Raw genomic sequence first — 25,053 nt, 5'->3', positions numbered from 1 at the left:
GACCCGGTAAGGAGCGTGGTGAAACAGAAGTCACTGTCAGTCCTTTTGAGTTTTCAGTCTTTACTCAACAAGGTCATGTTAGGATATATCAGTTATCCTGTTAGAGCATGTAGGAGGGAGATTCCAAGATGTGGGAAGTGTGCAGGAGGGCATGGGGTACAGGATTGTGTAGTTTCGGTGGATAAAGTTTTGTGTGTCAACTGTAGGGGTGCCCATGTTGGTGGGGATCGGAAGTGTTGGATGCGAGAGAGGCAGGTTGAGGTGGCTAGAGTCAAAGTAGTGCAGAAGGTATGCTGAGGCAGTGAAGAAAGTAGAGGAGGATGGGTCGAGGGTTAGGGATTCTGAGAGGAACTCTGTGAATAGTAGATTGGTGCCAGCACAGAGGGATAGGCCAATGAGTGATTTATGCTTCAGTAAGGTTGGCTTCTTAGAGTTCATAGCAATGGTTATCAACTGTCCCGCAGAAATGGAATGTAAATCACGGAAAATAGATGCTGTGGTGAAAGCAGCAGAGAAGTGCATTGGGGTACGTGATTTGACTTCAGTAGAGTCACAGGGTAAGTTGAGTTGTAGTGTCCCGTCTTCTCAGGTCATTGGCCTAGGGTAGGATCCGATAGGGTCAAAGTAGTGGATTAAGGTGATGGGATTTAATGAGTATAGGGTTAGTTGGTAGGGTAATTATTATTATATTAACACATTTTATGAAACAAAAAATATATATATATACAGTCTAAGTCAGAAGTTTACATTCACCTTAGCCAAATAAGTTTAAACTCAATTTTTCACAATTCCTGACATTTAATCCTAGGAAACATTCCCTGTCTTAGGTCAGTTAGGATCACCAGTTTATTTTAAGAATGTGAAATGTCCGAATAATAGTAGAGAGAATGATTTATTTCAAATTTGATTTCTTTCATCACATTCCCAGTGGGTCAGAAGTTTGCATACACTCAATTAGTGTTTGGTAGCTTTGCCTTTAAATTGTTTAACTTGGGTCAATCATTTTGGGTAGCCTTCCACAAGCTTCCCACAATGCGTTGGGTGAATTTTGGCCCATTCCTCCTGACAGAGCTGGTGAAACTGAGTCAGGTTTGTAGGCCTCCTTGCTCGCACACCCTTTTTCAGTTTTAACCACACATTTTCTAAGGGATTGAGGTCAGGGCTTTGTGATGGCCACTCCAATACCTTGACTTTGTTGTCCTTAAGCCATTTTGCCACAACTTTGGAAGCATGCTTGGATTGCATTGCCCATTTGGAAGACCCATTTGCGACCAAGTTTTAACTTCCTAACTGATGTCTAGAGATGTTGCTTCAATATATACACATCATTTTCCTACCTCATGAAGCTATCTATTTTGTGAAGTGCAGCAGTCCCTCCTGCAGCAAAGCACCCCCGTCACAATTGGGATGGTGTTCTTCGGCTTGCAAGCCTCCCTGTTTTTCCTCCAAACATAACGATGGTCATTATGGCCAAACAGTTCTATTTTTGTTTCATCAGACCCGAGGGCATTTCTCCAAAAAGTACGATCTTTGTCTCCATGTGCAGTTGCAAACCGTAGTCTGGCTTTTTTATGGCGGTTTTGGAGCAGTGGCTTCTTCCTTGCTGAGTGGCCTTTCAGGTTATGTCGCTATAGGACTCGTTTTACTGTGGATACAGATACTTTTGAACCTGTTTCCTCCAGCATCTTCACAAGGTCCTTTGCTGTTGTTCTGGGATTGATTAGCACTTTCCGCACCTAATTACATTCATCTCTAGGAGACAGAACATGTCTCCTTCCTGAGCGGTATGACAGCTGCGTTGGTCCATGATGTTTATACTTGCATACTATTGTTTGTACAGATGAACGTGGTACCTTCAGGCATTTGGAAATGGCTCCCAAGGATAAACTAGACTTGTGGAGGTCTACAATTTTTTTCTGAGGTCTTGGCTGATTTCTTTTGATTTTCCCATGATGTCAAGCAAAGAGGCACTGAGTTTCAAGGTAGGCCTTGAAATACATCTACAGGTACACCTCCAACTGACTCAAATTATGTTAATAAGCCTATCAGAAGTTTCTAAAGTCATGGCATCATTTTCTGGAATTTTCCAAGCTGTTTAAAGGCACAGTCAACTTAGTGTATGTAAACTTCTGACCACTGGAATTGTGATACAGTGAATTATAAGTGAAATAATCTGTCTGTAAACAATTGATGGAAAACTTACTTGTGTCATGCAGAAAGTAGATATTATAACCGACTTGCCAAAACTATAGTTTGTTAGTAAGTCATTTGTGGAGTGGTTGAAAAACAAGTTTTAATGACTCCAACCTAAGTGTATGTAAACTTCCGACTTCAACTGTATATACAGTACAAGTCAAAAGTTTGGACACACTTACTTTTCTACATTGTAGAATAATAGTGAAGACATCAAAACTATGAAATTACACATATGGAATCATTTAGTAACCAAAAAAGTGTTAAACAAATTTTAGATTCTTCAAAGTAGCCACAATTTGCCTTGATGACAGCTTTGCACACACTTGACATTTTCTCAACCAGCTACACCTGGAATGCTTTTCCAAAAGTCTTGAAGGAGTTCCCACATATGCTGAGCACTTGTTGGCTTTTTTACTTGCACTCTGCGGTCCAACTCATCCCAAAACATCTCAATTGGGTTGAGGTCAGGTGATTGTGGAGGCCAAGAAATTGCTATTTTATTACGATCCCCATTAGCTGTTGCAAAAGCAGCAGCAGGTCATCTGATGCAACACTCCATTACTCTCCTTCTTGGTCAAATAGCCCTTACACAGCCTGGAGTTGTGTTGGGTCATTGTTTTGTTGAAAAACAAATGATAGTCCCACTAAGTGCAAATCAGATGGGATGGCATATTGCTGCAGAATGCTGTGGTAGCCATGCTGGTTAAAGTGTGCCTTGAATTCTAAATTAATCACTGACAATGCCACCAGCAAAGCATCCCCACACCATCATACCTCCTTCTCCATACTTCACGGTGGGAATCACACATGTGGAGATCATCCGTTCACCTACTCTGCGTCTCACAAAGACATGGTGGTAGGAACCAAAAATCTCACATTTGGACTTAGACCAAAAGACAGATTTCCACCGGTCTAATGTCCATTGCTCGTGTTTCTTGGCCCAAGCAAGTCTCTTCTTCTTATTTCTGTCCTTTAGTAGTGGTTTCTTTGCAGCAATTCGACCATGAAGGCCTGATTCACGTAGTCTCATCTGAACAGTTGATGTTGAGATGTGTCTGTTACTTGAACTCTGTGAAGCATTTATTCTGGGCTGCAATTTCTGAGGCTGGGTAACTCTAATGAACTTACCCTCTGCAGTAGAGGTAACTCTGGGTCTTCCTTTCCTGTGGCGGTCCTCATGAGAGCCAGTTTCAGCATAGCGCTTGATGGTTTTTGCGACTGCCCTTGAAGAAACATTCAAAGTTCTAGACATGTTCCAGATTGACTGACCTTCATGTCTTATAGTAATGATGGACTGTCGTTTCTATTTTCTTATTTGAGCTGTTCTTGCTATAATATGGACATGGTCTTTTACCAAATAGGGCTATCTTCTGTATACCACCCCTACCGTGTCACAACACAACTGATTGGCTCAAACGCATTAAGAAGGAAAGAAATTCCACAAATGAACTTTTAACAAGGCACACCTGTTAATTAAAATGCATTCCAGGTGATTACCTCATGAAGTTGAGAGAATGCCAAGAGTATGCAGCGCTGTCATCAAGGCAAAAGGTGGCTACTTTGAAGAATCCCAAATATATATTTTAATTTGTTTAACACATTTTTTGGTTACTACATGATTCCATATGTGTTATCTCATAGTGTTGATGTCTTCACTATTATTCTACAATGTAGAAAATAATAAAAATTAAGAAAAACCCTGGAATGAGTAGGTGTGTCCAAACTTTTGACTGGTACTGTATATAATTGTTTTTCGGTTCCCCTTTCCCATTTTGTATCACAAAGTGTAATGGACCTAGTTGGTGGTACTAATTTAACATATTGGATGCCAGCCACCATTAAACCTCACCGAAGAAGAACACTTATAGCAGGTCAAGGCTATGGCTAGGCAACTGTAAACACGCATGTTATATTTGCCTAGGCATTTGAAATAATGTAGTAAATAGAAGAAAAGTAAAAATAAAAGTATTTGATTTAAAATGTATGCAAATTATCACCATTCTGTCACTGTGGTAGATGAGGTGTTTTAACTAATCATTGAAAAGTTATTTTGATGGTCAAACAACATAATAAAGATAGTTGTTCCTCATTCCTCCATCCAAATAAGGGTGGGTTAAGGCCAGGGTTGGGGTGGTTGGACATTGTTTGGTTCAACAGTCTGTGGTCAGAGTTGGGCAGGTGGGGTGTGGGGAGGGCAGTGACAGGCATGTTGCCAGGAGTCCCATCTTAACACAGCTTTGAGTGTCTCTGCCCGGGAACATCCCAGCCGTTATCCCAACTGCAAGACTAAGGAGAGGGGAAAGAGGGGTGAGTGGGAAACCTAATTTCACCTATGAGGTCAATGAAGTCTTTTTTCATTTCATGTGTTTATTCCCTGCCCCTACATATCTTCATACCAATCTCCTACTCCTGAGACATTCACTGTTTCCTCTGTGGTCTGAGCCAAAACAGGGTAGTGGATGGCGCATAGCTGACCCTTCTGACAAACAAAAACCATCATCATCATGGTATTCCCATCATGGTATGCTATAGGTATTCACACCGCTTACCCTTGTTCCTCTCCTAGGCGGCAGGTCTCTCCACACAGTAGCATTCCCATGGCACCCAGGGTTACCACCACACAGCAGCACTGACATGGCCCCCAGGGTCACCACCACACAGCAGCACTCCTATGGCCCCCAGGGTTACCACCACACAGCAGCACTGACATGGCCCCCAGGGTCACCACCACACAGTAGCACTGACATGGCCCCCAGGGTCACCACCACACAGTAGCACTGACATGGCCCCCAGGGTCACCACCACACAGTAGCACTGACATGGCCCCCAGGGTCACCACCACACAGTAGCACTGACATGGCCCCCAGGGTCACCACCACACAGTAGCACTGACATGGCCCCCAGGGTCACCACCACACAGTAGCACTGACATGGCCCCCAGGGTCACCACCACACAGTAGCACTCCCATGGCCCCCAGGGTTACCACCACACAGTAGCACTGACATGGCCCCCAGGGTCACCACCACACAGTAGCACTCCCATGGCCCCCAGGGTCACCACCACACAGTAGCACTGACATGGCCCCCAGGGTCACCACCACACAGTAGCACTGACATGGCCCCCAGGGTCACCACCACACAGTAGCACTGACATGGCCCCCAGGGTCACCACCACACAGCAGCACTGACATGGCCCCCAGGGTCACCACCACACAGTAGCACTGACATGGCCCCCAGGGTCACCACCACACAGCAGCACTGACATGGCCCCCAGGGTCACCACCACACAGCAGCACTGACATGTCCCCCAGGGTCACCACCACACAGTAGCACTGACATGGCCCCCAGGGTCACCACCACACAGTAGCACTGACATGGCCCCCAGGGTCACCACCACACAGTAGCACTGACATGGCCCCCAGGGTCACCACCACACAGTAGCACTGACATGGCCCCCAGGGTCACCACCACACAGCAGCACTGACATGGCCCCCAGGGTCACCACCACACAGTAGCACTGACATAGCCCCCAGGGTCACCACCACACAGTAGCACTGACATGGCCCCCAGGGTCACCACCACACAGTAGCACTCCCATGGCTACCATCACACAGTAGCACTGACATGGCCCCCAGGGTCACCACCACACAGCAGCACTGACATGGCCCCCAGGGTCACCACCACACAGTAGCACTGACATGGCCCCCAGGGTCACCACCACACAGCAGCACTGACATGGCCCCCAGGGTCACCACCACACAGTAGCACTGATATGGCCCCCAGGGTCACCACCACACAGTAGCACTGACATGGCCCCCAGGGTCACCACCACACAGTAGCACTCCCATGGCTACCATCACACAGCAGCACTGACATGGCCCCCAGGGTCACCACCACACAGCAGCACTGCCATGGCCCCCAGGGTCACCACCACACAGTGCAGGTTGTCTAATAGGGGGCATGTGAGAACCATGGCACAACTCAGAACCTCCTCCACAAAGCTAGGCAGCACTGCCGCCATAAGACAAGACCACATTCTCATTCGTAATATGCTTATCATATACACACACTCTTAAATAATCTGTATTTCTCAACCCAATCCATGGGGATCCCCAGCCTTTCCACATCTTTGTTAAATTCCAACACTAGAAGACCTGATTCAAACGATCAAGGGCTTGATGATTAGTTGACTGGTTAATAAATCAGATAGTGTTGGAATAGTTCAAATATGTGAAGTGGTTGGTGGTCCCAGAGGATGGTGATGAAAAACATACACGCATTAGAAATGATCCAAGTACAGCATTTGCTGAAGTATTGCAGCTACCTGAAGGTTTTGGAAGGCCTAATGTCTTATTCATGGTACACAGCTCAGCCAGGTTGGGGGAGGTGGAGGCTAGGGCCTTCCAGCTGTCAGACAGGAGATAATTGTATGCCTTGTCAGAATTAGCTGGCTCATACCACACTGCAACACAAGTTTATCAGATCAGGGTCCGTATGTATAAAGCGTCTCAGAGATGGAGTGCTGTTGATATCGGATCAGTTTTGCCTTTTAAATCATGGCGAATAAGATAATATGGAGAGGGGGGGCCTGATCCTAGATCAGCACTTCTACTCAGATTCTTTGTGAATGGACCCTGATCAAACAGACATGCACCGATTATCACAGCTCAGGCTTAAGACCCAGATGCAGACAGGAGGCAGATAGTACGAGTCTCAGAGTTTATTATAGTTCAAGGGGCAGGCAAAGGGTTGTAATCCAAATCAGAGTCGGGCAGGTACAGGACAGCGGGCAGGTACAGGACAGCGGGCAGGATCAGGACAGCGGGCAGGATCAGGACAGCGGGCAGGTACAGGACAGAGGGCAGGTACAGGACAGCGGGCAGGTACAGGACAGCGGGCAGGATCAGGACAGCGGGCAGGATCAGGACAGCGGGCAGGTACAGGACAGAGGGCAGGTACAGGACAGCGGGCAGGTACAGGACAGCGGGCAGGATCAGGACAGCGGGCAGGTACAGGACAGCGGGCAGGTACAGGATAGAGGGCAGGTACAGGATAGCGGGCAGGTACAGGACAGCGGGCAGGTACAGGACAGCGGGCAGGTACAGGACAGCGGGCAGGTACAGGACAGCGGGCAGGATCAGGACAGCGGGCAGGATCAGAACAGCGGGCAGGTACAGGACAGCGGGCAGGTACAGGACAGCGGGCAGGTACAGGACAGCGGGCAGGTACAGGACAGCGGGCAGGATCAGGACAGGCAGAAAGGTCAGAACTGTGAAGACTAAGACAACCAAAAACTAGAGCACAGGGAACACGCTGGTAGGACTTGACGGGACAAGCCAAAGTAGCAACAGACAAACAGAGTACGCAGGTATTAATACACAGGGGATAATGAGGGGACACCTGGTGGGGGAGACCAGCACAAAGACAGGTGAAACAGTGACACGGATGGTGAAAAAATGGTGATCGATCACACACGAGAGAAAACCCCTGAAACGTTTTCCTCAAACTGGGACACCTGTTTGTTGAAATATTTTGACATTCCCTCTAATTTAGTCCTGGGCAAAGTTGTTATTATTTCAGTGCTATTCTCAACAACAGCAACAAATATATCAACAACAACAACTTGATATATGTAGACTTTGATGTCTCGTACCTGCTTCAGAAATACTCACATACTGTTCTGTGATTTGCTGGCGGTTATGCCTGTCGCCCAATCCGAGACTCAGGTCACCGTTCGTCATCCCGGCACAATAAGTTGCGGTCCTCTGCTCTTGAAGCCTGGCGACGCCACTGGTGCACTTAGATAAAACAACAAGAAGAAGCAGCAATTTAATGTCATGCCGGAATACTATGGGAGAGGGATTCATTCTGCTTTGCATTTGGTCATAACAAACAGTTGTTACCACTCGCTATAAGGGCCCGATTTAGAGTTGAAATAAGAGCACACAACACCGCTCCTAAACTTCTTTGCATATGTACCATGTGCTGAGAGTAGTTCAGTACAGCATCACTGTGAGAGTCAGTTCCAATGGCTGAGATGAACAGAGGTCTTTGTCCCATTCTGTTCAGAGAGTCTGTTGGGAAAAACATCCCAAAAGAACTCAACATTAACTCAATGTAATATTTGTACACCATATCCTCATAAACAGATCAGATCATTGCAGATCAGGAAATTAGAACGAACCAGCAAGGTTCCTTCCTACTCCACCAGGGCCAACAAAGCCAACATGGCCAACAATTCCAGTATTCGTCTGTCCAAATGTGAAATATAAAAGTAGTTATGTCTCAATCAAATAAACCCATTATATTAACACAATCTGAATGTTATAGACATAAGCCTACAGTATACAGTACAGTGTGTTTGATGTAAGCCTATGTGAAGCTTGTGTGAGTTTCTGTGAACGTACCACAAGCTACTCTGTTTTCCCCATTGCAATAAAATCCACGTTCACGCCACCTATGATTTTTTTTAAACAAGCCACAGTGGTATTGTACAGCAAGCATGTCACATACTGTCCATCATGCTCAAACTAAAGTGGGGAAAGATGGTGCATTCTATAAGACAAGATAAGAGGGGTTCACCTGCATTTGATGAGGAACATATGTCTAGTACTCACAATTTTTGATAGTCAGAATCTTTCTCTTCCTCTTTTTACATGAAGACCAGGAATTGTCCTCTTCTTCTGTATTCGTTCAGACAGTGCACAGGCTATCTGCCTGCCCAACCTGGCACTATTATGCATGTTGAGCGATATCTTTGGGAATATGAGGTTAAGGGACCTCATATAAAGTTATATGGAGAAATATATATAAATATATAATATATATATATATATTTAAGAACAACAATATGTCAGATCATTACCTTTTTTCCCCACAATGTCTAACCTTACACTGAGATTGATTCTCTCTCTCTACCTCTACCATAGGTTCTTGTGTCACGGTATTGATCTGAGAAGGTAACTAGCTAGGACGGACTTTCCTCTGGTCAATTCGTTGACCTTTTTGAAGGATGAAGGGGGCGTCACATCTCTTCTTCTAATGCCTTTAGCACTAGAGGGGAAATTAGAAGGAAACAGAGACATAATCGTGTCACTAAAGGTGAAACACTGAAACTTCCATTTTGTTCTCATGTTAGAGCAACCACAAAGAGACTCTGTGATAAAGGAGACTTCCTGTGATGTCAGCCATGCAAGCAGCTATCTAGAGATCAGGAAATAACCGTTCAGACAAACAACATGAGCACAGACAGACCATGAGAACCAAAAGACTAAGTGCTCAGTGAATGGGGCTCTGTAGCAATACTGACAAAAACACAATATCACTATCAAATATCTAAGTAAGCAAAATACATATCCAAAAGAACATGGGGATTCAGCGACAGGTCGCAATTGTAAATGAGGCAACATGAAAAATCATATTATGTTCCATTTTGAGTGGAACATCCCTTTAAGCCTAATGCATTCCTTACTTGGCCTCTGCCAGTGCAGCCTGTATAGCGTCCTCAATCGGTTGGCCGGCTGCTGCATGCTCCTCAGGGATGGGCACAGCTAATAGCAGGTCGCTCTGTAGACCCAAGGACAGAGTACCCGCTGTAGGACAGGAGAAAAAGACAGGTGTGTTGCATTATGAAGCGGTTGTAATACATTGTACAATTGATGACAATGTAAGATTTTACAACTCCTTATAGTGTTTTATTATCAGCTTATAATGATCCTGACTAAATAACAGCCACTTTGAGTCACTTGACAAAGACAGGGATGCCCGCTCTGTATGCTGCTATCATGGTTCCTGATACAGTGGTGCCACCGCAGAGACCTTGGAGAACACACACACACACACACACACACACACACACACACACACACACACACACACACACACACACACACCAGTGTGGCAAGCAAGGTATTCAAACAGAAAAATACCAAATTGACTGACTTTTCAGTTGTTTGTCCAAACCTTGTCATGGGTAACACCTTACTGATGGCATAGGGCAAGTCTCGTCGGGACACTTTCAGCGACGTCTTACTCTGGGCTAGGCAGTCAAGTTCTTCTGAGGACAACCCTACATGTACACCCCCCCCTTACTATGGCCTCCAACTCTTTGGCTGTGCTGAATGAGGCAAAACTGGGATACTTAGCAACTGCCAGTACTAACTATGAATAAACAAAGGATACCGGTAGAAATAACCTCAATGAAATAGTACATAAAATACTGAAAGTGCATTTCTATTGAGACATAAACAACACGCACAACACCTTTACATCAGGAACTTTGTTCAACAAAATGGTTCTCTTTTACTGTACCTCACGCTGTGTGGGTAGGACATGCCATGGGTAATGCCATGGGTAATAATGGTGCTCTCTAGCGCCACCACCGACCTGTATTCTGCCAACGCCTGGAATACTGACGGGTGGACTCTGAAGAGACCATCTAGGGAAAATAATAAGCATGTATTTTTCAGAAATCTAGAGAATATAAACGTACAACAAATTATGATAATTAAAACAAATTCAACATTCAATTGCAACATGATGCATAATCTACTAAGAAATGTTGAGATGCCATGTCTCAGGAGTTGAGCAGAAACTCTCCTCAGCAATCTCAACTCAGAATCTCTTAAACACTGACAGCAGAATAAAGAAATCAGAATCCAGAATCGGAAAGTGTTCAGACCCCTTGACTTTTTTCAAAATTTTTTACGTTACAGCCTTATTCTAAAATGTACCAAATACATGTTTTTCCTCATCAATCTATACAAAATACCCCATAATGATCAAGCGAAAACAGGTTTTGATGGCCAGATTGAAGTCACTCCTCAGTAAAAGGCACATGACAGCCTGCTTTGAGTTTGCCAAATGGCACCTAGAGGACTCTCAGACCATGAGAAACAAGATTCTCTGGTCTGATGAAATCAAGATTGAACTCTTTGGCCTGAATGCCAAGCGTCACATCTGGAAGAAACTTGGCACCATTCCTACGATGAAGCATGTTTGTAGCAGCATCATGCTGTGGGGATGTTTTTCAAAGTCAGGGACTGGGAGACTAGTCTGGATTGAGGGAAAGATGAATGGAGCAAAGTACAGAGAAATGCTTGTTGAAAATCTGCTGCTCCAGAGTTCTCAGGACCTCAGACTGAGGCAAAGGTTCACTTTCCAACACGACAACAACCCTAAGCACACAGCCAAGACAACGCAGGAGTGGCTTCGGGACAAGTCTCTGAATGTCCTTCAGTGGCCCAGCCAGACACCGGACTTGAACATCTCTGGAGAGACCTGAAAATAGCTCTGCGCGACGCTCCCCATCCAACCTGACAGAGCTTAAGAGGATCTGCAGAGAAGAATGGGATAAACTCCCCAAATAAAGGTGTGCCAAGCTTGAAGCGTCATACCCAAGAAGAATCAAGGCTGTAATCGCTGCCAAAGCTGCTTCAACAAACCACAGAGTAAAGGGTCTGAATATTTATGTAAGTACAGTCGTGGCCAAAAGTTTTGAGAATGACACAAATATATTTTTGTCAGATGTTACTATGGAATATTGAAGTATAATTACATGCATTTCATAAGTGTCAAAGGCTTTTATTGACAATTACATGAAGTTGATGCAAAGAGTCAATATTTGCAGTGTTGACCCTTCTTTTTCAAGACCTCTGCAATCCGCCTTGGCATGCTGTCAATTCACTTCTAGGCCACATCCTGACTGATGGCAGCCCATTCTTGCATAATCAATGCTTGGAGTTTGTCAGAATTTGTGGGGTTTTGTTTGTCCACCTGCCTCTTGAGGATTGACCACAAGTTCTCAATGGGATTAAGGTCTCGGGAGTTTCCTGGCCTTGGACCCAAAATATCCCTGAGCCACTTAGTTATCACTTTTGCCTTGTGGAAAGGTGCTCCATCATGCTGGAAAAGGCATTATTTGTCACCAAACTGTTCCTGGATGGTTGGGAGAAGTTGCTCTCGGAGGATGTGTTGGTACCATTCTTTATTCATGGCTGTGCTCTTAGCCAAAATTGTGAGTAAGCCCACTCCCTTGGCTAAGAAGCAATCCCACACATGAATGGTCTCAGGATGCTTTACTGTTGGCATGACACAGGACTGATGGTAGCACTCATATAGTCTTCTCTGGACAAGCTTTTTACCCAAACAATCAGAAAGGGGATTCATCAGAGAAAATGACTTTACCCCAGTCCAAACCCTGTACCTTGCTTGCTTGTAACTTGCTTGCTTACCTCACTTGCTGGACATTCTTGCGCGCCCTGAAGCCTTCTTCACAACAATTGAACCGCTCTCCTTGAAGTTCTTGATGATCCGATAAATGGTTGATTTAGGTGCAATCTTATTGGCAGCAATATCCTTTCATGTGAAGCCCTTTTTGTGCAAAGCAATGATGACGGCACGTGTTTCCTTGCAGATAACCATGGTTGACAGAGGAAGAACAATGATTCCAAGCACCGCCCTCCTTTTGAAGCTTCCAGTCTGTTATTCAAACTCAATTAGCATGACAGCTTGATCTACAGCCTTGACCTCGTCAACACTCACACCTGTGTTAACGAGAGAATCCCTAACATGATTTCAGCTGGTCCATTTGTAGTAGGGCTGAAATGCAATGGAAATGTTTTTTGGGGGATTCAGTTCATTTGCATGGCAAAGAGGGACTTTGCAATTAATTGCAATTCATCTGATCACTCTACATAACATTCTGGAGTATATGCAAACTGAGGCAGCAGACTGTTAAAATTAATATTTGTGTCGTTCTCAAATGTATTGGTCATGACTGTACAGGCATACTTGTAGAGTACAGGAAGTTGCAGAAAACAGATTTCTCAGTCTTGGATTTCCAGCATCAAAAGCATCAGTGAGTAGCCTACCCCGACACTGCAAGGCAAACATCCAGTTCAACCATTCAGGAAATTTTCCATGCTCCAGTTAGTTGGAACAAATTAACTCTCACCTATTGGGGCACACTCAGCAAGCAACCTACACCCCAATATGAGTGCTGTTTGCAACATTGTGAAATTTGTGGAGTGGTCTATGTTCCTATTGATTTCTTATCCCACTCTATACAATAACTGATCAAAGACCCTTCTCAATAAGCTATATGTAAAGTGAATTATTGAATTGTTCATACTTATCAATATAAAGTCATAATGTTGGAGCAAAACACAGTCAACAGTGTAACTTAATGGAACAGCTCCTTGAAAAGAAGTGAGGAATGGGCTCCGTCAAAGATATGGTCACATACTGTACAAAGTTCACACAAAAAAGGCCTTAGACAATAACAATAACAACAGCAATGATTCAATACCAAGTAACTCACAATCACAACATGCTGCTATGTAACAGACATGAGAATGTCTTTCAGGAATGTCTTTCAGGATCTGAGTCAATAGTTGACATAACAATTCCTTAAGATTTAAGGCATACTCGTACATTCATCACTAATGTATTATAAAAATGACACCAGGCATCCCATTTCCCATAATTCACATCAGCTCATTATGAAATAAACTTTGTCTCCAACAATGCTGAACAAATCCTTACCTTCCCCAGCATGTGAGAAATTAGAAACTGAGGAATGACAGCCATTTTTTCCCAGAAGAGTGAGTGAACTTTGACCCAGCCGTGCTTTTTGTTGACACAGCTTGCCTGACTTTGCCATAGAACTCTCTGGCCTTGATCTTTGATGGATTCACCCAGTCTCACTGAATTTGCGCAATTGGGAATTAACATTTTCATATAAGAACAAGACCAGAAAACTATACTGTATGTAGAAATATAGATCCATCGTTATCAATGCAAAGAGTTGTACAATTCAACTAAGGGAGAACTTTTCATACCATAAAATTCAATATATGATGACATGGACAGATGAGTAATGTAATTTAAAAAACAGGAAAAAAAGGGTAATGTAATTAAAGTTGAATATGTCTTACATACAGTATAGTTTAGTTCAGGGGTCACCAACCTTTTCTGAGTCAAGTCAAAAAGCAAGCCGAGATTCTTTTTAAACATGACTTAAAAAATGTAACATTAACCTAAAAAAAAAAAAAGCTATGTAAGATTGAGCTTTGTGCAGTAGGCCAAATACATGATCACAGCATATTGGTTATATGCCTGGCCTGCCAATATTGTTCTTCTCGGACAATATTATATTTAAAAACTTGAGATTTGATTACAAAATAGAACAGTTGGTGTAGCACTTTCAAGGCACAACTGAGCATAAATTAAACTTTATATAACTAGACAAGTCAGTTAAGAACAAATTCTTAGTTACAATGAGGGCCTACTCGAAAATCGAGTAGCACCGCATCTGACTCATGTACAAATTCATGTTGTTCCTATGACCAGAGAAAGTGAATTATTCCTCGATATTATAAAATAGACACGACGAACTGCTAATAATAATACAAACGCAAGGATGTCTATACACTTGGCTACTCATTCATTGCAGCTGCAGCGCGAGTGGAAGTAGTAGAGAAGCACATTTTATGTTTTGTAACAGTGCTAAATATTTTTTCATAAAAACAGCAGCTCTATGCGGTATAATTTGACTCTCTCTGTGGCCATGGTTTTAAAAGTTATTAAATGTTACGTAGGCTAGTATTAAACGTTGATGTGGGCGGGGGTTGTTGAAGGTCTGTAAGTACGGGGATTTTAACCACAGATCTCCCTGTCCGCCTGTTAGACGGATTTGGTATTTTCTCACAAATGAAATGGTTCAAAATGGGAACACTTTGCTTACCTAGTGCACAGGGCATCTCAAACAAGTGCACATACGGCCAATAGTGCAGCACGAAAATTAAAAAAAAGTTTGCAGATCCAACACCACCTGAAAGAGTCAATTAATTAACTTTATTTGACAAATTGAAAATGCATTTTCCTCTCTCTTTTACTTAAATGCCCTCCAGTTCACATTTGGGAGTGGGTGAGAGGTTGTGTGGTGGCTCTTGGAGTTTTTATGCAAAGCGTCTGCTAAATGCATACATTTTATGTATGGGTGGTCCCGGGAATCGAACCCACTAGAGGAAGGAGGAAGGCCCTAAAAATTGTCCAAGACTCCAGCCATCCTAGTAATAGACTGTTTTCTCTGCTACCGCACGGCAAGTGGTACCGAAGCACCAAGTCTAGGTCCAAGAGGCTTCTAAAACAGCTTCTACCCCCAAGCCATAAGAGTCCTGAACACCCAATCACATGGCTCCAATCACACTGCTGCTACTCTTTGTTATTATCTATGCATAGTCACTTTACCTACCTACACAACTTGTAGACTTGTTTACGTACTGCTGTGCGGTTTGTTGATAACCTTATTTTGCTACCTGCCAACTTTACGGCTTTTACTTTTTAATTACAGTTTTATATTTGTATTTTTTCCCTCACGCTACTTTTTTCCTGAAACTTTTTCACCCCGGAAGCTTTATCTGGACGTGATTCGTCAGGACCTCCACCAGCCGAAGATAAGTAGTAATATTAACATGATTCCTTCTAATTGCAGTCGCTATACTCATAATATACAGGAGAACGATCGCCTTACAGTGAGGATAGCCGTGATACAAGCCCAGCTTCAGACGCAAGCGTTAGGCAAGGGTAATGTAAGTGTAGGAAAGGATGAAACAGTGTCTGTGCCACCAATAAGTACAGATAGAAGTATAAATCCCCTCGCACAGTCCCCGCAGCCGGACAACTTTCTCATCGCTTCTGGAGGGAAATGCTGTAGGAATGCTCAACCGGTGTCGCTCATTCAGCCGACAGAAACTTTGGACCGGTTCTCCCCACTAAGCAACTGGTCGGAGTCAAAGGCCGAGCCTTCTCTGTTCTCTCCTCCTCCCGTTACGGGGTCTGAGATGCGGAAGACTTCCACCATTAGCTCTGACAAATTGAAAAACCTAGTCATTGGTGACTCCATTGCCCTCAGTATTAGACTTCAAACAAATCATCCAGTGATCATACACTGTTTACCAGGGGGCAGGGCTAACGACGTTAAGGCTAATCTGTTTACCAGGGGGCAGGGCTAACGACGTTAAGGCTAATCTGTTTACCAGGGGGAGGCTAACGACGTTAAGGCTAATCTGTTTACCAGGGGGCAGGGCTAACGACGTTAAGGCTAATCTGTTTACCAGGGGAGGCTAACGGCGTTAAGGCTAATCTGTTTACCAGGGGGCAGGGCTAACGACGTTAAGGCTAATCTGTTTACCAGGGGGCAGGGCTAACGGCGTTAAGGCTAATCTGTTTACCAGGGGGCAGGGCTAACGGCGTTAAGGCTAATCTGTTTACCAGGGGCAGGGCTAACGGCGTTAAGGCTAATCTGTTTACCAGGGGCAGGGCTAACGACGTTAAGGCTAATCTGTTTACCAGGGGCAGGGCTAACGACGTTAAGGCTAATCTGTTTACCAGGGGGCAGGGCTAACGACATTAAGGCTAATCTGTTTACCAGGGGGCAGGGCTAACGGCGTTAAGGCCAATCTGTTTACCAGGGGCAGGGCTAACGGCGTTAAGGCCAATCTGTTTACCAGGGGCAGGGCTAACGGCGTTAAGGCTAATCTGTTTACCAGGGGGCAGGGCTAACGGCGTTAAGGCTAATCTGTTTACCAGGGGGCAGGGCTAACGGCGTTAAGGCTAATCTGTTTACCAGGGGCAGGGCTAACGGCGTTAAGGCTAATCTGTTTACCAGGGGGCAGGGCTAACGGCGTTAAGGCTAATCTGTTTACCAGGGGGGCAGGGCTAACGACGTTAAGGCTAATCTGTTTACCAGGGGCAGGGCTACCGGCGTTAAGGCTAATCTGTTTACCAGGGGGCAGGGCTAACGGCGTTAAGGCTAATCTGTTTACCAGGGGCAGGGATAACGGCGTTAAGGCTAATCTGTTTACCAGGGGGCAGGGCTAACGGCGTTAAGGCTAATCTGTTTACCAGGGGCAGGGCTAACGGCGTTAAGGCTAATCTGTTTACCAGGGGCAGGGCTAACGACGTTAAGGCTAATCTGTTTACCAGGGGGCAGGGCTACCGACGTTAAGGCTAATCTGTTTACCAGGGGGCAGGGCTAACGACGTTAAGGCTAATCTGTTTACCAGGGGGCAGGGCTAACGACGTTAAGGCTAATCTGTTTACCAGGGGGCAGGGCTAACGACGTTAAGGCTAATCTGTTTACCAGGGGGCAGGGCTAACGACGTTAAGGCTAATCTGAAGATGGTGCTGGCTAAAGCTAAAACTGGCGAGTGTAGAGAGTATAGGGATATTGTTATCCACGTCGGCACCAACGATGTTAGGATGAAACAGTCAGAGGTCACCAAGCGCAACATATCTTCAGTGTGAAAATCAGCTAGAAAGATGTGTCGGCATCGAGTGATTGTCTCTGGCCCCCTACCAGTTAGGGGGAGTGATGAGCTCTACAGCAGAGTCTCACAACTCAATCGTTGGTTGAAAACTGTTTTCTGCCTCTCCCAAAAGATAGAATTTGTAGATAATTGGCCCTCTTTCTGGGACTCACCCATAAACAGGACCAAGCCTGGCATGCTGAGGAGTTGACGGACTCCATCCTAGCTGGAGGGGTGCTCTCATCTTATCTACGAACATAGACAAGGCTCTAACTCCCTTAGCTCCACAATGAGATAGGGTGCAGGCCAGGCAGCAGGCTGTTAGCCAGTCTGCCAGGTTAGTGGAGTCTGCCAGTAGCACAGTCAGTGTAGTCAGCTCAGCTATCCCCATTGAGACCGTGTCTAATTTTTGGTGACTTTAATATTCACATGGAAAGGTTCACAGACCCACTCCAAAAAGCTTTCGAAGCCATCATCGTCTCAGTGGGTTTTATTCAACATGTCTCCAGACCTACTCACTGCCACAGTCATAATCTGGACCTAGTTTTGTCCAGTGGAATAAATGTTGTGGATCTTAATGTTTTTCCTCATAATCCTGGACTATCGGACCACCATATTATTACATTCGCAATTGCAACAAATAATCTGCTCAGACCCCAACCAAGGATTATCAAAAGCCATGCAATAAATTCTCGGACAACCCAAAGATTCCTAGATGCCCTTCCAGACTCCCTCCACCTACCCAAGGACGTCAGGGGACAAAAATCAGTTAACCACCTAACTGAGGAACTCAATTTAACCTTGTGTAATACCCTAGATGCAGCCGCACCCCTAAAAACAAAAAACATTTGTCATAAGAAACTAGCTCCCTGGTATACAGAAAAAGCTCTGAAGCAAGCTTCCAGAAAATTGGAACGAAAATGGCGTTACACCAAACTGGAAGTCTTCCGACTAGCTTGGAAAGACACTACCGTGCAGTATCGAAGAGCCCTCACTGCTGCTCGATCATCCTATTTTTCCAACTTAAAATTGAGGAAAATAAGAACAATCCAAAATGTATTTTTGATACTGTCACAAAGCTAAACTAAAAAGCAGCATTCCCCAAGAGAGGATGGCTTTCACTTCAGTGATAAATTCATTAACTTCTTTGACGAAAAGATCATGATCATCAGAAAGCAAATGATGGACTCCTCTTTCAATCTGCGTATCTCTCCAAAGCTCAGTTGTCCTGAGTCTGCACAACACTGCCAGGACATAGGATCAAGGGAGACACTCAAGTTTTTTTTATACTATATCTCTTGACACATTGATGAAAATAGTCATGGCCTCTAAACCTTCAAGCTGCATACTGGACCCTATTCCAACTAACCTACTGAAAGAGCTGCTTCCTGTGCTTGGCCCTCCTATGTTGAACATCAAGCTGCATACTGGACCCTATTCCAACTAACCTACTGAAAGAGCTGCTTCCTGTGCTTGGCCCTCCTATGTTGAACATCAAGCTGCATACTGGACCCTATTCCAACTAAACTACTGAAAGAGCTGCTTCCTGTGCTTGGCCCTCCTATGTTGAACATCAAGCTGCATACTGGACCCTATTCCAACTAACCTACTGAAAGAGCTGCTTCCTGTGCTTGGCCCTCCTATGTTGAACATCAAGCTGCATACTGGACCCTATTCCAACTAACCTACTGAAAGAGCTGCTTCCTGTGCTTGGCCCTCCTATGTTTACCATAATAAACATCTCCCTATCCACCGGATGTGTACCAAACTCACTAGAAGTGGCAGTAATAAAACCTCAATTGAAAAAGCCAACCTTGAGACAGAAAATATAAAAACGATCTGCTATATCGAATCTCCCATTCCTCTCAAAAACTTTTGAAAAAGGCAGCAACTCACTGCCTCTCTGAAGACAAACAATGTATAAGAAATGCTTCAGTCTGGTTTTAGACCACACTGAGACTACACTTGTGAAGGTGGTAAATGACCTTTTAATGGCATCAGACCAAGGCTCTGCATCTGTTCTCGTGCCCCTAGACCTTAGTGCTGCTTTTGGTACCATCAATCATCACATTATTTTGGAGAGATTGAAAGCCCAAATTGGTCTATATGGACAAGTTCTGGCCTGGTTTAGATCTCAACTGTCGGAAAGATGTCAATTTGTCTCTGTAGATGGTTTGTCCTCTGACAAATCAACTGCGACTTCAGTGGGCCAATGCTCACCTTCAATGGCCACTGGCATGCTGGAAAAGTGTGCTCTTTGTGGATGAATCCCGGTTTCAACTGTACCGGGCAGATGGCAGACCACGTGTATGGCGTCATGTGGTGAGTGGTTTGCTGATGTCAACGTTGTGACCAGAGTGCCCCATGGTGGTAGTGGGGTTATGGCATGAGCAGGTATAAAACACTGACAACAAACACAATTGTATTTTATTGATGGCAATTTGAATGCACAGAGATATCGTGAAGAGATCCTGAGGCCCATTGTCGTGCCATTCATCACCTCATGTTTCAGCATGATAATGCACGGCTCCATGTCGCAAGGATCTGTACACAATTCCTGGAAGTTGAATGTCCCAGTACTTCCAAGGCCTGCATTGTGTGACGGCCCTGAATTTTTCTGAACCGTCTCAGTGCTTCTCCTTCCAATAGGGCGCGTCCCCTTTAATTCCCAATTAAATAGTGCTTCTCCTTCCAATAGGGCGCTTTCCCTTTAATTCCCAATTAAATAGCAAGCATCAGCTGCGCAAAATTGGGGTTTTGATGGAGGCGTGAATGAGGATGTGGTCAACCCTCAGTTGCGTTTGTTTTGTAGCTTAATAGAGTTGTACCCAAGACCGGATCCACTCTTTGCGTCCGTGGACTACACCTCAAATCAAATCAAATCCAATTTTATTTGTCACATACACATGGTTAGCAGATGTTAATGCGAGTGTAGCGAAATGCTTGTGCTTCTAGTTCCGACAATGCAGTGATAACCAACAAGTAATCTAACTAACAATTCCAAAACTGCTGTCTTATACACAGTGTAAGGGGATAAGGAATATGTACATAAGGATATATGAATGAGTGATGGTACAGAGCAGCATACAGTAGATGGTATCGAGTACAGTATATACATATGAGATGAGTATGTAGACAAAGTAAACAAAGTGGCATAGTTAAAGTGGCTAGTGACATAAGGATGCAGTCGATGATCTAGAGTACAGTATATACGTATGCATATGAGATGAATAATGTAGGGTAAGTAACATTATATAAGGTAGCATTGTTTAAAGTGGCTAGTGATATATTTACATCATTTCCCATCAATTCCCATTATTAAAGTGGCTGGAGTTGGGTCAGTGTCAATGACAGTGTGTTGGCAGCAGCCACTCAATGTTAGTGGTGGCTGTTTAACAGTCTGATGGCCTTGAGATAGAAGTTGTTTTTCAGTCTCTCGGTCCCAGCTTTGATGCACCTGTACTGACCTCGCCTTCTGGATGATAGCGGGGTGAACAGGCAGTGGTTCGGGTGGTTGATGTCCTTGATGATCTTTATGGCCTTCCTGTAACATCGGGTGGTGTAGGTGTCCTGGAGGGCAGGTAGTTTGCCCCCGGTGATGCGTTGTGCAGACCTCACTACCCTCTGGAGAGCCTTACGGTTGAGGGCGGAGCAGTTGCCGTACCAGGCGGTGATACAGCCCGCCAGGATGCTCTCGATTGTGCATCTGTAGAAGTTTGTGAGTGCTTTTGGTGACAAGCCGAATTTCTTCAGCCTCCTGAGGTTGAAGAGGCGCTGCTGCGCCTTCTTCACGACGCTGTCAGTGTGAGTGGACCAATTCAGTTTGTCTGTGATGTGTATGCCGAGGAACTTAAAACTTGCTACCCTCTCCACTACTGTTCCATCGATGTGGATAGGGGGGTGTTCCCTCTGCTGTTTCCTGAAGTCCACAATCATCTCCTTAGTTTTGTTGACGTTCTGTTCTTCGTGGCCTTCCTCCGCTGGAGATCTGTTGGCGGATTGGATTGTCTGACTGACCACAACCTTTTTGTATACGGTATTTCATTTGTTTTCATGTATACTGTGATGCTTTATGTAGTTAGTTATAGTTGAGGACTTATTAAGATTTGATACGCTTGATGGTTGTGTGGTAAAATGATTATTTTGATTATATGATTTGATACTGGCTTTACGCTACACTTGTATGAACGGATAAACATTGCGTGACTACGGTCACTTGAGTTCCCTGAACTTCTTTACCGGGCTGGACTCTTTTAGGCCCGAGGTACAGGACATTTCTGGAGTAACCAGTGCTCATTATTTGTTATAATGTTGTGTGTGTGATAATTTATGTTGGTAATACAACCCACACAAAATAATAGTAGTTTTTGATGTTCGTTCCAATGTTTTAAGTGTTTATGAAGTGTTTCCATCCTGTCTTTTACATAAGTCCTTTGTGTTGGTGTAGACTTGACGGACCAGATGGGACTCATTCCCTCCCAAACCAAAAGGAGAAACCAATGTTTTCTCTGGTAGGCACAACCTACCTGGCACCCCTATAAATAATAACTTCAAGTCAAAACCGTTACAATACTCACCAGACATGTCACCCATTGAGTGTGTACTACAGTGTGTTTCAGTTCCTACCAATATCCAGCAACTTCACACCTCATTGAAGAGGTATGGGACAACAATCAACAGCCTGAAACTCTATGAGAAGGAGATGTGTTGCGCTACATGAGGCAAATGGTGGTCACACCAGATACTGACTGGTTTTCTGATCCACACCCCTACATTTTTTTAAAGGTATCTGATAGAGAAATTCTAAATTACTCTATGCTTTAATTGCCAAAACCAATTTCACACTCGTTTCTATTCATTAATGAGGTGTAAGTTCATTAATTATGCATGAAGTAGATCGAGACCAGTCTTAAAAGCCAGGTAAAGAGCGTTTAATTCCAGAGAGTACTGAATGCTTACACACATTTCCACGGGTTATAAACTGAAAATGACGTCAGCGTTTTCCAAACGTTCCGTTTCACAAACAGAGGGCCCCTCTATCTTTCAAGCCTCCGCGTTATCAGCACGAAGTCAAGGCCAGTCAGCATAAATCAACATTCCCGACCATTTGGAGATGGCCTGTTCCCACCACCTGGAGATTTGTACAACTGAATGAACTAAGGAACAGACTTATGGTTACTAACTCCTGACTACATTATATACAATTGGGAAAGGGGGCAAGAGGGAAAACTCACATGTACCGTACCAGTCAGTTTCTGATTGGAATGTATACTTAATTAGTCATTTCAACCATATTTTCCTCTATCAATCCTCCCTTTGATCAAATATTATACATTCAAATCTACAAAATAAAAATATTATTATAAATGTTTACCCGACTTTTCACCCATCATTAATCAAATCTAACCTTAACTCCAACTGTTTTTAAACCTACATCAGAATCATAACTCCTCTTTCAGGATTTTTTTTCTTTTTACAATCTTTATTAAAAAACAGTTTAATCATTGAAACAAATTACAATCTAATTCCCCTTCATCTCAACACTATTCTCATCAAACATAAATTCCCCACAAATGACAGATCCAGATTCGTCCACTTCCTCTGTAGACATGCCTTCAGTCCTCCATGGGTTAGAACCTGGAATCGGCCCATAACGCACCATCTGTAGTGTCATTGATCTCTCCAGAGTCCTGGAAACAATAACTTTCATACATACACGCAATCAACCACGTACGTACAAGACTAACACAGTCACACCGGTTAAGGTAGCCCATAACACCACATTTTTCCATAAATACTGTCTACCCAATTTAGTTCAGAGAATTATCCACCCCAGAGTTTCTGCCAACCCGTGAGCCAGGGTGGTCAAACCAGCTGAGGCTTCGGGCACTGATTCGTCCGGAGCTGTGCTACCTGGGATGTAAGACACGGTCCTGATTACCACGCCCACTTCCTCCTTTTATCTAATGCAATTCTATTCTGTCAGGTCTTCCAGCTGATTGCTTCAGTCTGTTCTACAAACCCTTTAATAACCCTTCTGGTAACTATAATTAATCCAGTCTACATTCTTATTGAGAGTAGACCACTCTAATCCTGCCAGTATCTGATTTCTTGCCTTGAACTCATCCGGCACACCTCGTGGAACCCCAATGTTATCAATATATACTCTTTCGCCAAAAGACCTAGTTGGAGCATCTCTTCTCTCTCGTTTTGGCTAACTTCATGTCTTGGTGTTGTATGAGTGTAAAAGGCATTCCTAAATGTACTAAAGCACATAGTCCAGTCCAATCAGTCGGCAATACCACACAAACTCATTCCCCCGCACAACCACCAGATGTCGACACTGGCCCATTTTATTTTATTGAAGTCCCCAGAGTTCAACCAGCCTGTCAATTCAGACATGGTCTCGTCAGTGGTCATATTCTCTGTACCAACTTGGTTCCTGGGGATATAAATAGTGCAAATCAATACAACTGTCATTATTTGGCATTCCTGCTTTCATGAACAGCTTTACCATACATGCCATTCCCTTAGGGGAATTAATTCCGTTCAGTGGAAAAGGGATAGTTGTTAACTGGGGTTTAGCGTTCGCACAGGCATAACATTCTTCTTTAGCCACTGATCTGGCCGTATATTGAATCCATTCCAACCATAAGTTGGACTCCCCAAACCCAGTCTCCACTTCTATAACTTCTTTGAGGTCTTTGGTCTGAACTATTCGTACCTTTATACAATACTTCCTCTGTTCAGGAACACAGTCCAAAACGCCAACCCTTACTATACTCCACCTGGTCCCAAATTGAGTGTATGGGTTTACGTAGCCATCCCTTTCAGTGTGAGCTATGACCTGTCCACGATCAATATGGGAACCTGCACTGATATCTCTTCTATTTTGGAACAAAATCCTCACCGTCTAAACCATGGGTCAAATTACCACTCTCCGCATATCTAGTAGGACGTGCTGTATCAGGAATACGTCACCCACGATAAGACAGCTCAGACGAACAGCTTCCATGTGAAACCCCACCCTTTCCCCGAAAACACATAACTTAGCAAGAGCCAGATACATCTTCACTTCTATGAACAAAAACAGGGGTGACAGGACAGGGAGGGTTACTTCATTCGAGAGATGGCCCCCGGAATTCTGTTAATTCCAGTTCTCCTCCCGAACACTGTTTATTTGTTCGATAGTGAAATATGTATCTTACCCCCCGCAGTGCGATATGAATCCGGGTGGCCCGGGTAGTGCATAAACTCTTGGACATACAGGTTTGGTTAATAAAACAGTTTCTTATTTGTCAAACCAATAAAACATTTTTTTTTTATTAGTTAATTATCCCGTAGGTCACATCCTATTCTAGAACACTATTTACCCATCCCCCTTTTGTTACCTGGCTCTGCCCAGGTAACAACCTTGCCTTATTCTTATACAATGACTTAGATAAGATTTAGTGAATTATCCTTATGTCTGAAATTCCATTTAGGATGTTATCTTTTCTCTTCCTGGCCCCCCCTCTAACTTCTCTGCTCTCCAACCTTCAAGGTC

At 44.1% G+C, this 25,053-nt stretch overlaps 1 protein-coding gene across 1 annotated transcript in view; it reads right to left on the bottom strand.

Annotated features, from left to right (window-relative positions):
- The window catches only part of LOC115109702 (CCR4-NOT transcription complex subunit 4-like), a 31,696-nt gene extending 17,888 nt beyond the window's left edge, over positions 1–13,808 (bottom strand). Inside the window, 6 exon segments of the mRNA XM_029634947.2 lie at positions 7,869–7,994; positions 8,176–8,270; positions 8,814–9,249; positions 9,668–9,788; positions 10,507–10,633; positions 13,741–13,808. Coding sequence (XP_029490807.2) covers positions 7,869–7,994; positions 8,176–8,256 — 207 coding nt within the window. The 5' untranslated portion in view covers positions 8,257–8,270; positions 8,814–9,249; positions 9,668–9,788; positions 10,507–10,633; positions 13,741–13,808.
- Positions 13,809–25,053: the final 11,245 nt, after the last annotated feature.

The sequence above is a fragment of the Oncorhynchus nerka genome, linkage group LG25 (genome assembly GCF_034236695.1).
Source record: "Oncorhynchus nerka isolate Pitt River linkage group LG25, Oner_Uvic_2.0, whole genome shotgun sequence".
NCBI classification, from domain to species: Eukaryota; Metazoa; Chordata; class Actinopteri; order Salmoniformes; family Salmonidae; genus Oncorhynchus; species Oncorhynchus nerka.
The sequence above is the reverse complement of the archived record's forward strand: the minus strand, read 5'-3'. Positions and strand labels throughout refer to the sequence as shown.